We start from the raw sequence: 18,710 nt of genomic DNA on the forward strand, positions 1-18,710 counted from the left end.
TTCTGAAGTGTCTGTTGTGATATTGCCTTTCTCATCCCGTATGCTAGTAATTTGAGTTTTCTCTCTTCTTTTCTTTGTTAGCCTGGCTAAGTGTCTGTTGATTTTATTTATTTTTTCAAAGAACCAACTTTTAGTTTTGTCAATTTTTTCAGTTGTTTCTTTTGTTTCGATTTCATTAATTTCAGCTCTGATTTTAATTATTTCTTGCTTCTACTTCTTTTGCTTTTGTTTTTCTCTTCTTTTTCTAGGATTTTGAGATGAAGTATGAGATCATTTATTTGTTTTATTTTTTTTTAAAGGAATGAACTCCAGGAAATGAATTTTCCTCTTAGCACTGCTTTCAATGTGTCGCATAGATTCCGATATGTTGTGTCTGTGTTTTCATTTATCTCTAAGAATTTTTTAATTTCCTCCTTGATGTCTTCTGTAACCCATTGATCATTCAGTAACCTATTTTCAATCTCCAGGTGATGCATGATTTTTCCTTCCTTCTTTTATCATTGATTTTCAGTTTCATTCCATTATGATCAGATAAGATGCATGGTATTATCTCTACTCCTTTATATTGTCTAAGAGTTGCCCTGTGACATAATATATGATTTATTTTTGAGAAGGATCCATGTGCTGCTGAGAAAAAAGTGCAACTGCTTGATGTTGGGTGGTATATTCTATATATGTCCATTAAGTCTAGGTTATTAATTGTGTTATTGAGTTCTATAGTTTCCTTATTCAACTTTTGTTTGGAAGATCTGTCTAGTGGTGAGAGAGGTGTGTTGAAGTCTCCCATGATTATTGTATGGTGGTGTATTAGACTCTTGAACTTGAGAAGAGTTTGCTTGATGAACATAGCTGCACCATTGTTTGGGGCATATATATTTATGATTGTTATGTCTTGTTGGTGTATGCTTCCCTTGAGCAGTATGTAGTGTCCCTCTTTATCCCTTTTGATTAACTTTGGCTTAAAATCTATTTTATTTGATATGAGTATGGACACCCCTGCTTGTTTCCGAAGTCCATATGAGTGATATGATTTTTTCCAACCTTTCACCTTCAGTCTATGTATGTCTTTTCCTATCAAATTCGACTCCTGTAGGCAGGATATTGTTGGGTCTTGTTTTGTGATTTATTCTACTAGCCCGTGTCTCTTAATTGGTGAGTTTAAGCCATTAACATTTAGGGTTATTATTGAGATATGGGTTGTTCTTCCAGCCATATTTGTTTATTTATGTTACTAAACATGGTTTGTTTTCCTCTTTGATTATTTTTCTCCCCTTTACTGTCCTACCTCCCACTGTTGGTTTTCATTGTTATTTTCTGTTTCCTCTTCCTGTAATGTTTTGCTGAGGATTTTTTTTGTAGAGATGGTTATCTAGCTGCAAATTCTTTTAACTTTTGTTTATCATGGAAGGTTTTAATTTCATCTTCCATCCTGAAGCTTAATTTCGCTGGATACACGATTCTTGGTTGGAACCCATTTTCTTTCAGTGTTTGAAATATGTTATTCCAGGATCTTCTAGCTTTCAGAGTCCGTGTTGAAAGATGAGCTGTTATCCTGATCGGTTTACCCCTAAATGTAATCTGCTTCCGTTCTCTTGTAGCTTTAAAATTCTCTCCTTATTCTGTATGTTGGGCATCTTCATTATAATGTGTCTAGGTGTGGATCTCTTATGATTTTGCACATTCGGCATCCTGTAGGCTTCTAGGATTTGGGATTCTGTTTCATTCTTCAAGTCTGGGAAGTTTTCTAGTATTATTTCATTGAATAGATTGCTCATTCCTTTGGATTGGACCTCTATACCTTCCTGTATCCCAATGACTCTTTAAGTTTGGTCTCTTTATATTATCCCATATTTCTTGGATGTTCTGCTCATGGTTTCTTCAAAGTCTTGCTGAGCTGTCTATGTTCTTTTCATGTTGAAATACTTTGTCTTCATTGTCTGATGTTCTATCTTCTAAGTGTTCAACTCTGCTGGTAGTATTCTCAATTGAGTTTTTTTTTTTTTCTCAATTGAGTTTTTAAGTTGGTTTATTGCTTCCTGCATTTCTAGCATTTCTGTTTATTTGTTTTTTATAACCTCTATCTCCCTGTATAGTTGATCTTTTGCTTCTTGGATTTGTTTATGTAATTTATTGTCGAAGTGATCTTTCATTGTCTGATTTTGCTGTCTAATGTCTTCCTTGAGACACCAGATCATCGGAAGCATGTATATCCTTAATTCTTTATCTGACATTCCATCTGCTTCAGCTATTACCTCTTCTAAAGTTGAGTTGACCTGCATTGCTTGTGGTCCTTTCTTTCCTTGTCTTTTCATACTGCTAGCATTTCTTTCTGCTTGGTGAAACTGTTGTGTTTTTGAAATTTTCCCCCTATATATTTATATTGCTCTTGTATAGTTGAAAAGTCTCCCTTGCAGGGGCGGGCGGCGGTTGTGCTCCTCCTCCAATTGGGGTGATCTGTCTACCACGGTGGTGGGCTCCAGGGTCTGTTCTGTCGGTTGGTCACAGGTCTGCCTACCTTGCAGGCGCGGGCAGCGGCTCTGCTCTGCCCCTACTCCAATTGGGGTGACGTGTCTACCACGCTGGCGGGTCGCTGGACCTGTTTCGGGCGCGTGCGACAGCTCTGCTCTGCCCCTACTCTAATTGGGGTGATGTGTCTACCATGCCGTAGGCTGCTGGGCCGGAGTCGCCAATCTGTCGCAGGTCTGCCTACCTTGCAGGCGTGAGCGGCGGCTCTGCTCGGCCCCTACTCCAGTTGGGGTGACATGATACCCCGCCGGCGGATCGCTGGGCCTGTTCCGGGCGCGGGTGGCAGCTCTGCTTTGCCCCTACTCCAATTGGGGTGACGTGTCTACCATGCCGGCAGGTCGCTGCGCCTGTTCCGCTGGCCAGTCGCAGGTCTGCCTACCTTGCAGGCTCGGGCGGTGGCTCTGCTTTGCCCCTACTCCAATTGGGGTGACTTGGCTACCACGCCAGCAGGTCATTGGGCTTGCTCTAGATGCGGGCGGCGGCTCTGCTTGGTCCCTACTCCAAATGGGGAGACGTGACTGCCACGCCAGCAGGTTGCTGGGCCTGTTCCAGGCGCGGGTGGCGGCCCTGCTTGGCCTCTACTCCAGTTGGGGTGACGTGATACCACGCCGGCGGGTCGCTGGGCCTGTTTCATTGTATAAATCTTTCACCTCTTTAATTAGATTGATTCCCAAGTATTTTATTTTTTTTGAGGATATTGTGAATGGGGTGGTTTTTCTCATTTCAATTTCAGAAGATTTGTCGCTGATATACAGGAATGCCTTTGATTTATGCGTGTTGATTTTATATCGTGCCACTTTGCTGAATTCATTTATTAGCTCTAGCAGTTTCTTTGTAGACCCTTTTGGGTCTTCTAGGTATAAAATCATATCATCCGCAAATAGTGATAATTTAAGTTCTTCTTTTCCTATCTCAATGCCTTTAATTTCTTTTGTCTGTCTAATTGCTCTGGCTAGTATTTCGAGAACTATATTGAATAGAAGTGGTGATAGAGGGCATCCCTGTCTTGTTCCAGATTTTAGAGGGAATGCCTTCAGTTTTTTTCCATTTAGAATGATGCTAGCCTGAGAGTTAGCATATATAGCTTTTACAGTGTTGAGGTAAGTTCCTGTTATCCCTAGTTTTTCTAATGTTTTGAACATAAAGGGATGCTGTACTTTGTCGAATGCTTTTTCTGCGTGTATCGAGATGATCATATGGCTCTTATCCTTAAGTCTATTGATATGTTGAATAACGTTTATTGATTTTCGTATACTGAACCAGCCTTGCATCCCTGGGATGAATCCTACTTGATCATGGTGCATGATCTTATTGATATGTTTTTGTATATGATTTGCCAGAATTTTATTGAGGATTTTTGCATCTAATTTCATTAGGGATATTGGTCTGTAGTTTTCTTTCTTTGAGGTTTCTTTATCTGGTTTGGGGATCAGGGTGATAGTGGCCTCATAGAATGAATTTGGAAGTTCTCCCTCTTTTTCTATCTCCTGAAATGGATTGTGGAGTATTGGTATTAGTTCTTCTTTAAAGTTCTTGTAAAACTCTGCTGTATATCCATCTGGTCCTGGGCTTTTCTTGGTTGGTAGTCTTTTGATGCCTTCTTCTATTTTCTCACTTGATATTGGTCTGTTTAGGTTGTTTATATCTTCCTGACTCAATCTGGGTAGTTCATATGTCTTAAGGAATTTATCGATGCCTTCACTGTCTTCTATTTTATTAGAGTATAGGGTTTGAAAATAATTTCTAATTATCGTATGTATTTCTGAATTGTCTGTTGTGATGTTGCCTTTTTCATCCCGTAAGCTAGTAATTTGGGTTCTCTCTCTTCTTCTCTTTGTTAGCGTGGCTAGTGGTCTATCAATCTTATTTATCTTTTCAAAGAACCAACTTTTAGTTTTGTCAATTTTTTTAGTTGTTTGTTTTGTTTCAATTTCATTGATTTCAGTTCCAATTTTAATTATTTCTTGCCTTCTACTGTATTTGCTGCTGATTCGTTCTTCTTTTTCTAAGGCTTCGAGGTGTAGTGTGAGGTCATTTTTTTGTTGGCTTTTCTTTCTTTTAAGAAATGAACTCCATGAAATGAATTTTCCTCTTAGTACTGCTTTCATAGTGTCCCAGAGATTTCGATATGTTGTGTCTGAGTTTTTGTTTATTTCTAAGAATTTTTAAATTTCCTCTTTGATGTCTTCTGTAACCCTTTGTTCATTCAGTAGCATATTGTTTAATCTCCATGTGATGTAGGATTTTTCCTTTCTCATTTTATCATTGATTTCCAATTTCATTCCATTATGATCAGATAAAATGCATGGTAATATCTCAACTCCTTTGTAATTGCTAAGATTTGCCCGTGACATAATATATGGTCTATTTTTGAGAAGGATCCATGTGCTGCTGAGAAGAAAGTATATCCGCTTGATGTTGGGTGGTATATTCTGTATATATCAATTAAGTCTAAATTATTAATTGTATTATTTAGCTCTTAGGTTTCCTTATTTAACTTTTGTTTGGAAGATCCGTCCATTGGTGAGAGAGGTGTGTTAAAATCTCCCATGATTATTGTGTGTGGTCTATTAGACTCTTGACCTTGAGAAGAGTTTGTTTGATGAACGTAGCTGCACCATTGTTTGAGGCGTATATATTAATGATCATCAAGTCTTGTTGGTGTTATGGTTCCCTTGAGCAGTATGTAGTGTCCTTGTTTATCCCTTTTGATTAACTTTGGCTTGAAATCTATTTTATTTGATACAAGTATGGACACCCCTGCTTGCTTCCGGGGTCCGTATGAGTGATATGATTTTTCCCAACCATTCGCCTTCAGTCTGTGTATTTCTTTTCCTATCAGACGAGTCTCCTGTAGGCAGCATGTTGTTGGTTCATTTTTTTAAATCCATTCTACTAGCCTATGTTTTTTGATTGGTGCATTTAAGCCATTAACATTTAGGGTTATTATTGAGATATGGTTTGTATTTCCAGCCATATTTGGTTATGTATGATACTTAACATGATTTGTTTTTCCTCTATGCTTAGTTTTTACTTTACTGTACTACCTCCTGCTGTTGGTTTATATTGTTATTTTTTCATTTCCTCTTTCTGTAATGTTTTGCCAAGGATGTTTTGAAGAGCTTATTTTCTAGCTGCAAATTTTTTTAACTTTTGTTCAGCGTGGAAGATTTTAATTTCATCTTCCATCCTGAAGCTTAATTTTGCTGGATACACGATTCTTGGTTGGAACCCTTTTTCTTTCAGCGTTTGAAATATGTTGTTCCAGGATCTTCTAGCTTTCAGAGTCTGTGTTGAAAGATCAGCAGTTATCCTGATCGGTTTACCCCTAAATGTAATCTGCTTCCTCTCTCTTGTGGCTTTTAAGATTCTCTCCTTATTCTGTATGTTGGGCATCTTCATTATTATGTGTCTTGGTGTGGATCTCTTATGATTTTGTACATTTGGTGTCCTGTAGGCTTCTAGTATTTGGATTTGTTTTTCATTCTTTAAGTCTGGGAAGTTTTCTAGTATTATTTCATTGAATAGATTGCTCATTCCCTTGGTTTGGAACTCTGTACCCTCTTGTATCCCAATAACTCTTAGGTTTGGTTTCTTGATGTTATCCCATAATTCTTGGATGTTCTGCTCATGATTTCTTAACATTCTTGCTGAGCTGCCTGTGTGCTTTTCAAGTTGAAAAACTTTGTCATCGTTGTCTGAAGTTCTATCTTCTAAGTGTTCTACTCTGCTGGTAATACTCTCATTTGAGTTTTTAATTTGGTTTATTTTTTCCTGCTTTTCCAGGATTTCTGTTTATTTGTTTTTTATATACTCAATTTCCCTATAGAGTTGATCTTTTGCTTCTTGGGTTTGTTTATGTAATTCATTGTTGAAGTGATCTTTCATTGTCTTGATTTTGCTGTCTAATGTCTTCCTTGAGACTCCAGATCATCTGAAGCATGTATATCCTGATCTCTTTGTCTGACATTCCATCTGCTGCAGATATCACCTCATCTAATGTTGAATTGACCTGTATTGTTTGTGTTCCTTTCTTTCCTTGTCTTTTCATACTGCTCATGATTCTTTCTAGCTTTGTGAAACTGTTGTGCTAATTTTTTTCCCCTTATATATTTGTATTGTTCTTGTATAGCTCCAAAATCCCTCTTTTGCGGAGAAAGACAGTGTTAACAGATCCCAATATCAAACAGTACATTATCTAAGCACAAGTTTTCATTATTAATACATTTATAGTTAGATTCTAAGAGTATAGATATTGGTTTTAATTATTACGTAAGAATATATTCATTAGTTTCATAAAAGGCGTACCATATCTTCTGGCATGTAGAAAACTTAATTTCAGATGAAGGATGTTATACTTAGAGGGAAAGGAATGAGGGTATGAGGTTAAACTAACTTAGCACCTTTGTAGAACTCTAACCACTAGACTGGTAATTTATGGAAGAATGTATAGACTCAACCTCCTATCTAGATAGTTACCATATATATAGATAGCAAAAGTCAGGAGGTTGAAAGTGGGATAGAGAGAATAGGAATTAAGAAAAAAAAATAACAAGGAAGAAAAGAGAAATTAGAGAAGGAAAAGGGAAGTTAGATAGAAATAAAGAAAAAAAATGAGGGGGAGGTGGGGTATATGCAATTCCTCTATATTATATTACTTTGGTAATTTGGTTGTTCATGCACAGTTCTTGGTTTCACATATGCTGAAGTTGTGGAAGCGAGAAGAAAAGAGAAAGAGAAAAAAAAAAGTCTCTCAGAACACTGTTTTCCTTGCTTCCAGTAGGTGGCGTTATCTATTCCTAGCTTGAGCCTCTGTATTCAGGGTGGTGGGTATAGCCAGTGTGAAAGGAAATGAGCTTCCACCTGTATCTTCCCCATTCTAGTCTCTGAGGTAGAAACTAGGTGCCTGTACAGTTGTTGTTTTGCGTTGATAGCTACAACCCCCAAAAGCTTGTGGGAAATATTTTGAGTTATCGCAGCTAAGGGTGGGGGAGTTGGAAACCGTGTACCTGGGTCAGCCACAGAACCGTGCTGGTAGCCACACCCCCTTTGATGGATTTTAAGGGTTGATAGGCTTCCTCTGGACTAGCACTCGGGGTGGGCCAGACTTCCTCCTTTCATCTGGCTGGGCGCCTGGCGAGTCTTCCTCCTCCCATTTTAAACATAATTGTATCTCAAAAACATATGGCAATATGCTACCATATAGAACAGTTAAATTTATTTGATAGTATAACATCATGTTTATGAATACATTTAATACATATAAAAGTATAAAAACAAAAACCAAAATGATACATGTCAAATTCATGATAGTAATTACCTCTGGGAGACAAAGTGAGTGAGAACAATGGGAGTGTCAACTTTATTTTAAAGTTTATTATCCATAGATAAAAAATAAACATCTGAAACATAAATAAGGGCTTTTTGAGAACCTTCCTGAAATTCAAGAAGTACTGTTTTTCATCCTTGTCTCCAGTTGTGGTATTGTGATTGATTGTTTCAAATAAAATTTTTTTATTACTATTCTATATTTTCTATATTTTGCATAATAAACTTATTTTCTGTTATGCTCAGAAAGCAAATTTTAAAAAGACCTGTTTATCTCATCTATCTTGTTTGGTTTTTAGTGGGGGTAATGGGAGTGAGTGAGACAAGTTAAATTCTACTTTGACCAATGTTCAAATTGCTGGTAGTTTTCTTGGATTTCCTTTTTTCTCTATTGTATATTTACTGATCCCATATAATATAATATTGTTTTCCTCTGTTGGCTTTTCAATAAAATAATTCAACCTTTGTCATAAATATCATATATTGAAATTTACTTTTTTGCTGTATAGGTTAAAGAAGAGATGCTATTTGAAGCATTAGTAACGAGAAAGACGGTGACAGTTGGAGAGAAGCTTATTTTACCATACAAGTTGGCAGAGGTACGGTTTTCATTGAAATCAAAGCATTCTAGACATTCTTAGGAGTTTGTGTTTTTCCTCTTAACAAAATTAAAATGACAGTTAAAAAAATCTGTTTACTGACACATTTTCTAGGCCCTTGAAATTTGATCATGAATTTTCCATTCACATAGAAACTGAATGTGATTTTAAGTAGGGGCTTTAAATTTTCTTCCCTAAGGATCTTTTTCACTGTTCTTTTAAAATTTTTTCATCATTCTTAAGTTTCATATTTTTTTTAACTTCTCTAAATTTTTATTAATTTTTTCACAGCTTGATCCTTTTGTGAAAAGGAAAGAATTTGAAGAATACGTCGATTACATTTTTTTAAAAAACAGCATTAAGTTTAATATTATTAATATGAGGTAGACAGATAGTAGGTAGAAGTATAAATTATCAGTGTTTGTTTGATCTCATTGATTATTCCTTCTTTTTTTTTTAAAGAGAGAGAGAGAGAGAGAGAGAGAGAGAGAGAGAAATTTTTTAATATTTATTGTTTAGTTCTCAGCAGACACATCTTTGTTGGTATGTGGTGCTGAGGATCGAACCCGGGCCGCATGCATGCCAGGCGAGCGCGCTACCGCTTGAGCCACATTATTCCAGCCCGATTATTCCTTCTTGAGACCTCATTTTTTCCAGTTACCTTCTAGCACATTATACTTTGCTAGGTTACTTTTTTGTGGTGGGCCCCGTATTTGTAGTTCTTTTTGATTGCTTTTTCTTCTTAACCTCCAAAAAGGTGGGTACACTAGGTAGGACACAGCCTTTGTCTTCTCTGTATTCTTTATCTACATTATCTCACTCACTCTTATGGCTTTAAATAATATCTGTATAATTTTCCAGATGAAATTTGTGTTTATTACTATGCTAAGTGTATAGGATATTGTTTTAGTCAGCTCTTTGTTGCTGTGTCAAAATACCTGAGAAAAATAACTTATAGGAAGAAAAAATTATTTTGGCTCATGATTTCAGAGGTTTTATTTTTTTGGTTGGTCTACTCTATTGGTTTGGGCCTCCAGTGGGGGAAAGCTGCTTACCTCTTGGCACCTTGGAAGCACCGAGAAAGAAGAAGCAGCTTGAGACAAAATATACCCTTTTAGAACCTACCCCCAACCCTGTGACTTCTTCCACTTAGCCCCTACCTCTTATAGTTTATACCATCTCCCAATAATGCCACCAAATTATGAATTTATGAATGGATTGATCCACTCATTATTCAGTCACTTTCTAGCAGCCCTATCTCTGAAACATTGCTAAATTGGGGACTCTGTCCTAACACATGAACCTTTGGGGAACCCTTCATTTCTAAATGATAAATAAGAAAATTATTGAAAATCCATTGATACAGAGGAGTTTTATGAAGGTGATGAGAAACTATAAAATAGTATATGAGTGAGATGAGAAGAAAACACAAGTGAAAAAATTGTTTTTAGGCCTTGGAGTGCTGGTAGCAGGCCTTCCCTAGCCCCTGGCCCCTGGGGCCAGCCCCCAGTTCCTTGTTCTGCAAGTCAAAGTGGCCAGCTCAGAGGGTCGTGACGCAGGTTTGCGGTTTCCTGTTTATCTGCCTCAGACATATGTGCCATTTTGGGAACATCTTGACCTGTTCGAAGCCTCCTGATAGAGGACGGTGGCGGTAACCCAAGGATGCAGTTATTACTCTTCCCTCCTCACTTTTGAGTGATTTCCCGCAGCTGTTACAAAAGATATATAAGGGAACAAACTTTGACAATAAAGCGCGCACGCTTCCTCCTGGATGAAGAACCTTGGTGTCCTGTGTATTTCTTAACCTTGCCGCCCCTCACCGGACTCGGCTTCCGTAGCCGGACGCGGCATTGGAGAATTTTTTTTTAGGCTAACATTGATCATTTGTCCTTCTTTTTGGTTCCTCTTAACTATGTCTCTGAGTCTGTATTTCTTCTTATGTCATATCTTACGGTTTCCTACTCTGATAGCTCCTTTCTAAATAGTAAAAAAACCTGAACCTTTAAGAGTTTTGCCTTTTTTTTCATAAAATGTTTGGTGCTTTTATATTTTGTAAACTTTTTTTTTATTACACAAAGTTTCTTTATATTTTACCTTTAAATTAAACTTCTGAGTTAAAAAACCTTTTATTTTTATTTATATATATTTTATTTTATTTTGTTTGGTATATTATTCATTTGATAAATATTTGAAAACACCCAGTGCTCAGAAATGTGTTAGCCATTAGTAATTTTGAAATGGGAAGCATTTCTTAAATGTTTTAGTATTTTACTTGAAGAAAATGGAAATACTGTTAAGTGTTTTAAGAAAAAGTTTTCTTAAGACTTTTTTTTTTTTTTTTTTAAAGGAGCACTTTGGCAATTTGAAGAATTCATTTGGAGGGAATGTTAGTTTTCTATAACTGTGTAGGAAACTTAGCAACTTAATACAATATAGATTATTATTTTGGCAGTTTTCAAGAGTCATGACTCTGGGCTTAGATTAGTTAGGCACTAGGCTGAAATCAAGATGTCCATCAGGGCTGTGACCTCACCTCATGCTTGAGGCTCTCTTCCAAATTTAGACTATTGACAGAATTTAGTTTCTTGTGATTATAGGACTAAGGTACTGATTTGTTGATTGTCAGGCAGGCGTTGTTACCAGCAACTAGAAGTTGCTGGCTATTTCTTGCCATGTGGCTCTATCCACAACATGGCAATTTGTTCCTTCATTGCCAGCAGGAGAATCTCTGTTACAGGGTCCCAGTCCCTTTTTAAGACTGTTTTGTATGGGCTGTGGCTGTGGCTCAGCAGTAGAGCACTTGTCTCGCATGTGTGAGGCCCTGGGTTCAATCCTATGCACCACATAAATAAAATAAAAAGGTATTGTGTCCACCTACAACTAAAAAAATATATTTTTTTAAAAAAAGATTGTTTTGTAAGCCAGGCCCACCTATTACTTTGGAATAACTAAAAAAATCAGCTGATTTGGGCCCTTAATTATATCTTTAAAATCCTTTCACCTTCATAATGTAACATAAATTAAATGTAGGTGAGAAATTCATTATATTTATAATTTATACTTAAGTGAGGGAAGATATTATACAGAACACGGACTCTAGGGAAAAGGAATTTTGGGGGCTATTTTAGGACTATTTAGGCTATTTTATCTATTTTAGATTCTGCAAGAGTTGATGTAGAACAGAGTTCAGAGGCTGTAGTAGTATGTAGTAGTATGGAGAAATTTTACCATTTCTGCAAGAAATGGTAAAATGCCAATAGAAACAATATGGTAAAATCAAGAGGACTTAGTTATGACTTGAATAATAGAGGCAGAAAGAAAAAGGAGATATAAAAAAATGAATTCCAGGTTTCAGGCTTGAATAACTAAGAATATTGGTATTCTTCAGTAAGATAGGAATCACTGAGTGAAATCTTGCTTTGGTAGTATTTGTGCTTATTTAGGTTAAGTTATGATAGGTAGGACTACATTGAGAAAAAGGCAATAAAATTGAGAGATATGGAATAAATAGATATTAGCGGATCTGGGTTCTGTATAGTGATGGTATTTTATAAAAATGATAATTATAAACAAGTGGGAAGGTTTTAATTTTAATTTGAAAGTTTTTTAGGTAAAATGTGTTCATAAAATTTATTGTAATAACACATCCTTATATTCTGTGTTTTATGCTTATTTATTTAATCTTAAAATATTTTAGTTTTTATTGAATTTGATCAGATTATTTTCATTTTTATTAGCTTCAATATTTATTGTATGTTTAAAGTATACAATATAAAGTTTTGATGTACATAGACATAGTGAAGTTGTTACTACAGTCAGGCAAATTAACATAGCTGTCTTCTCACATATCTATCTTTTCTTTGTTGTAACAGAATCTGCAATCTATTCTCTTAGCAAACTTCCAATATGCAATACAGTACTATTAACTATAGTCATCATGTTGTATGTTAGATCTCAGACTTACTTGTCCTATGTAAATGTAACTTTGTATCCTTTCACTCACATCTCCATGTTTCCCTCATTTTCCTGTTTCTGGTATCCACTGCTCTGTACTCTGCTTCTATGAGTTTGATTACTTTAGTAATCTCATATAACTGGGATCATTCTGCATTTGTTCTTTGGTATTTCACTTTGCATAATGTCCTCCAGGTACATTCATTCATGTTGTGGCAACTTGCAAGATTCCTTCTCTTTCAAAGATTATTTTTATCCCTATGGGAGAAAATTGCATGTTATTCTATTATGCTGTATACATTTTGCTTTTTGGTTTTCTTCTTTGATAATTTTTCAAGATGCAGAATTTTAAGATGACATTTCTTTTTCTCAAAATTGTTAAAAGAATTTTCATTTACTTTTTAAATTTCTAGTTTTAAAATTTAATTTCTAGTTAATTTGATACCTTTCCCTTCCAGAAGAAACTAGAATATATAAATCAGAATTGAAAAATCTCCAAAATATAATATGAAATTAAAAAGTCAAATTTCAGAATGATTTATACAGTACAGCACTTATAATAATTGAAATTAATTCATAGGTTGTATATAGTATCTGTAAATCTCCAATTTATGGATGTATATCCTGCAGCCTAAGAATTGAAGTGTCATAACCATGGTCAATGCAGGTAGAATAAATAAAGATATGAGGATCAGAAAATAGTGTATTTATTTATTGTAAATGAATCTTTTATTCTATTTATTTATTTATTTATTTGTGGTGCTGACGATCGAACCCAGGGCCTCACACATGCCAGACAAGTTAAATAAAATTTAACTACCACTGAGCCACACACAACTTCAGTCCCAACAGTGTAATTCTCAATCATTACTATTTCTTCTGTACTTAAAAGCAGAGATGTAATATACATTTCTGAATGTATACCTGAATATACAGTTTTCAAAATAAATCCCTACATAATATATATGCATAAATTATTGGGATTTGTAGTCTTCTAATGGACAGGATTCAATTCTATAAGATACATACCTTTTTTGAAAAAAATAGACTTCTGTTTTTATAAAAATTTCAATCTTACAAAAAGATAGTACAGAAGAAATTTCCGTAAACTAGAGAAATCTAGAAGTAGGCAGTTGTTAATATTTCTGGGTATGAAATACTTTTAGAGGTTATTGTGGATGATGAGCTGAAGACAACTGTGAATGGTACTGTGATGGTAGTACGTATATGCTTTACGGTGTGAGAAGGATTCCACAGGCATTAATTCCTGTTTTGCTCTCAGATTTATTTCTCTGCCTCGAATATTCTTCTGGTAAGGTCATTTGTTTGTAAACTTTCCATTATACTTTTGTTCCTAGGGGAAATATATACCCTAATTTTCAGTAAAAATTTTTTGAACTGTGGGTGACCTAGTTTTATTTCTATATTATGGTAATTTTAGCCTGGATTCCCTGAGTTGGACTAAATTAATGAGTACATATGGAAAATTTCAATTATAAGCTATTTATATTGAGAGAAAAATTAGCTTTTATTCAATATAGTAAGTTTTTTTTCCCCCTGAATGAGAGCAGAGTATACTTTGTTGTAGTATCTTAGTCAGATTATTATTTTGCACTCACAACCCTTTTCTTGTTTTGCAGGCTGTGACTGTGAGGAACTCCATGGCTAAGTCTTTGTATAGTGCTTTGTTTGACTGGATAGTTTTTCGAATTAATCATGCACTTCTGAATAGTAAAGATTTGGAGCGAAATACCAAGGTAAAAATATATTGGGTTATGTTTTCCCTAGAAAACTGTTTTAATAAACTGGTTAATATATGAAATTTTAAAGCACAGAATTATGTAGAGTAGTATAGTATTGTTTTTGTTTAATTTTTTAATTTGTTTTAATTAGTATACATGACAGTAGAATGCATTTATGCACTTTGATATATTATACATAGATAGGATATAATGTACATGTTCTGAGTGTACATGTTACAGAATTATATTAGTCATGTAGTCATATATATATATATATATATATACATACAGTAATAATGTCTGTTTCATTCTACTATCTTTTCTATCCTCACCTCCCCTCTGCTCTCCTCCAGTCACTTCCCTCTACCTAATTTAAGGTAATGTGATTCTTCTCTAGGGTCCCCCCCCCCCATTGTGAATTAGCATCTGAATGTTAGAGAAAACATTTGGCCTTTGGATTGTGGGATTGACTCATTCATGTTAGAATATAGTATTGTTTTTACTTCTGTTATTTATTACCCTTTTCAGAGGAACTGTTCTGTGTGTCTTTCCAGATCTTTTTTCCCTGTGTATTTACATATCGAAAACATACACATACAGAATTGTTTATTAAAATATAAATAGAAGCATTCTATCTATATTTTTGCAAACTATTTTTTAACATAAAGTCTCTTTATGTTCATTCCATGTCATTATATGTCTGGACCTCATTATTTTCAGTAATTTTGAAATATATGGTATGATGTGTAAAATAAATCTCATTAAAATAAGTAATTTTTATTATAAATAATAACATAACAAATAATATTTTACTTAACTCTATGTACCTTTCTCTAGGATTCATTCCTCTGTGTCAAATTGCTGTATTTAAGGATATATGTATTTTAAAGATTTTGCAGCTACTGCTAAATTGCTTTTCAAAAAGAATTGTGTACTTCTACCAGCAGTATATCAAAATGCCTGTTACCCTACACTTTTATCCATATTGGGTATTATCAATATTTACATAATCTGATTATGAAGAGAGGAATTTCCCACTTTTTTTCAGTGTTTCCAGTGGTGAAAGTTGAGTGCCTTCCTGCCTGGAGATGTGGCTCAGAGGAATAATGCCTGCCTTGCATGCATCAAGTCCTCTTCAGTGCCCAGCACTGGGGGCAGAAAGTTGAATGTCTCATTTTGTTTTCTCTAGTTTATTTTCTGTATTATTATTTTTTTATATCTTTGTGCTATTCTCATGTTTATTTTTTTTCTTTTTGTTACTCCTTTTTAGGAGCTATTTATTGTGGACATTATGGAGACTCAACTTGATATATACTGCAAATATATCTTCTCTTTTTCAGTTACCTAACTTTTTTTTCCCCAGAATTTAATTTTTATTTTATTTTTTTACTTTTTTATGTGGTGCTGAGGATCAAACCCACGGCCTCAGCCCAGTTACTTGACTTTTAAGGTTTGTTATGTTGTGTATTTTTATGCCTGTGTTTTAAATTTTTGCATAGTTAATCCTGTCATTATTTTCCTTTCTAGTCCTGGGTTTTATGTATTTATTTTACTTATATAGGAAGGCCTCTTCTAGTCCAAGATTTAAAAATATTTAGCATTATACTTTTAGAATTTCAGTTTTTATGTTTAGACTTCTTTTCCAGTTGGAACTTGTTTTTAATGTGGCAGATTAGTGGTAGTTAACTTCAATCAGTTCTGATTCACTTTTCTCAAAAACCTTTATGAAATAGTCTGGTTTTTCAAACTGATTAGAAATGTCAGCTTTAATTTAATCTTACTGTTTTAAAGGTAAATTTGCTCTTAAATTTTCATGGTTTAAGTAAGCCCACAGGCATAAAATTTAATTTGAATTGCAATCTGATTTATCAAATTGACTTCATTTTGAAGGGCATTATTTTAATATTTCTTAAGGACCTAGACTTAATCAATAGAATTAAAATACTCCTAGTACAGACTTCTGAAATATCTTATAATTTATCATTCACTATATTAGTTTGTCTGATACATCTCCTAGTTTCAGTGGAGAAAACTTATTTTCAATTAACCAAATTGTCATAACAATTTGACAAGCGTTTCAAGAATGCTTTAGAGTGGTGAGATGGATGTTTATATACAGGGATTAGAGCTGAATCTGTGTCAATCACAGTAAGAAGTTATATAGAATAAGTTCTAGGAGTCAGGTGTGGAAAAAAGTTATGTATGATTTCTAGAATTGAAAAAGTAAAATATTCAAAAAAATGAAAGAATAATCTCTTGTGTACTCTACCAAGATTGGAATGTTGACTCTAGGGAGCAGACATTAAGAATGAGGAAAGGGGGCTGGGGATGTGGCTCAAGCGGTAGCGCGCTTACCTGGCATGCTTGCGGCCTGGGTTCGATCCTCAGCACCACATACCAACAAAGATGTTGTATCCGCCCGGAACTAGAAAATAAATATTAAAAAAAAATTCTCTCTCTCTCTCTCTCTCTCTCTCTCTCTCTCTCTCTCCCTCTCCCTCTCCCTCTCCCTCTCCCTCTCCCTCTCCCTCTCCTCTCTCACTCTCTCTTTAAAAAAAAAGAGAATGAGGAAAGGGTTGCTGATTTATTATAGTCTTTTTTGAGCTAGTCAACATTTTAAACTTTGTATTTTTTGTTAAAGTAATACTTTAACTTTATGAAATTATATGCTTTTATATCTTGTTTCAGTCTTAATCTGGATAAGGCTGATTAATAAACTTATTACTTTAGTTTTTATAGTAGACCTCCATTTATTGGGAAGTAGAAGTTAAAATAGGAAAAATTACATGGTTTTCTTGGCATTGCCAAGATTACCTGGTTTCTGCGGATCCTTCACTTTAGTAATCTTGATTTTTTTTTTTTTTTTGTAGCTGCTGTTTCCATTCTCTTTTGGAACTCAGGGTTTTCCAAGTTTAAGAACTTCTTTTATTTTTTTCAGTTATGATAATCTTTTGCTAGCTGTGTGCTTTGTACATTCTTTTTTTTTTTTTTTAAGGTTCTAGGAATTGAACCTAGGTCCTCTTTCATGCTAGGCATGTCCTCTACCACTGAGCTCCATCTCTGGCCTGTGCTTTATGTATTTTTTTATGTGATGCCAAAATTACATGTGTTAAATTTTGTTTTGTTGTATCAGGGATTGAACCCAGAGCACTTAACCACTGAGCCACATCCTCAGCCCTTTTAAAAATATTTTTATTTATTTAGATATAGGGTTTTGTTAAGTTACTTTAGAGCCTCGCTGTGTTGCTGAGGCTGGCTTTGAACTTGCTATCCTTCTGCTTCAGCCTCCTGAGTTGCTGGGATTACAGGTCTGTGTCATTACACCCAGCTACATGTGTTAAAACTTTGATCTATGTTTATTGTTATGATAAAATGTGTTAAGAATGGATTACACTCATTAAAAATATAGATATATTTTTATGATTAGGACAAAAATAAAATAAAGAGAATTAAAATACTTCTTAATTGTGGTATATTTTGCTTCAGTATTGTGGAAAACAATCCCCTCTCTACTGCTTTATAAATGAGCATTTTGTTATTAATATTGTATTTTACTTAAATACTTAAGTAAGAATTTTCTCTTGTTTTACAGACTTTGTCCATTGGTGTTCTTGATATATTTGGGTTTGAAGATTATGAAAATAATAGTTTTGAACAGTTCTGTATTAATTTTGCTAATGAACGTTTACAGCACTACTTTAATCAGCATATCTTTAAGTTAGAACAAGTGAGTATCCAAATATGTATATCTCACCTCATATGAATTTTAAGTCATAGACACGATAAGCATTTCAAATTTTGTATTTCAGTACAAACATTGTGGAGTTCATAGCATTATAAGCAAATGACAAAAATCAAAGTGTTTTTTTTTATTATTGTTGTTGTTTTTTAAAAAACATAGTCACCAAACAGATTTTCTAGTATAAGCTTGCTTGAGTGCATCTTTATAGGGAAAGATGGTGGGTTTGTTTAGGGTTTTTGTTGGTAGCGTTGATTTTGTTCCTATGGCCTTGGTCACTGTGTGTAATGCTAAGTATGCTCCTTGGATGCTTTTGGTCCAAGGACAGTATAGAGAAATCAAGATGGGCAACTAGATATTTGTCATGATAAACTCAAGATTGATAGTTTAAAATAGTGAGTTTTCAGTTTCCATGAGAATTGTTAACTGTAAAGGCAGGGTCAAAAAAAAATGTGGGCTTTTCTTTCAACTAAATATGAAAGCAATAACAGGTTGAGATTATAACTCAGGATTTCATTTTGTGTAGGAGGATGTAAACAGGAGTAAGGTGTATCATACTCAATTTTAAGGAAAATGCTAAAGAATGGAAAATGAATAAAAAGACCACAACAGTTAGTAGGTCTATAAAACTAGGGAAAAGAAGAGTTTGTATCCAGCCTTATCATTGGGACTTGTTGCCTTCTGTCTTAGCTTTGTACTCTATTTTGCTTAAAGGGTATAATGGCTTTTTAATAGCGGCACAAGGAGTATTAATTTTGGCCATCTTGATGAATGCTTAATGTTTAATTAAATGTAACCTTTTAGCTAGACACTGTACTGAAA

At 34.6% G+C, this 18,710-nt stretch overlaps 1 protein-coding gene across 11 annotated transcripts in view; it reads left to right on the plus strand.

The window, feature by feature from the left end:
- The window catches only part of Myo9a (myosin IXA), a 293,301-nt gene that overhangs the window by 119,476 nt on the left and 155,115 nt on the right, over window positions 1-18,710 (plus strand). For all 11 annotated transcript variants that reach the window (XM_021727982.3, XM_040275557.2, XM_078049353.1 and 8 more), the window contains exons 9-11: window positions 8,364-8,453; window positions 14,048-14,164; window positions 17,742-17,876. In XM_021727982.3, coding sequence (XP_021583657.1) covers window positions 8,364-8,453; window positions 14,048-14,164; window positions 17,742-17,876 — 342 coding nt within the window. The remainder of the gene's footprint in view (window positions 1-8,363; window positions 8,454-14,047; window positions 14,165-17,741; window positions 17,877-18,710) is intronic.

Source organism: Ictidomys tridecemlineatus, chromosome 5 (assembly GCF_052094955.1).
Source record: "Ictidomys tridecemlineatus isolate mIctTri1 chromosome 5, mIctTri1.hap1, whole genome shotgun sequence".
Lineage (NCBI taxonomy): Eukaryota > Metazoa > Chordata > Mammalia > Rodentia > Sciuridae > Ictidomys > Ictidomys tridecemlineatus.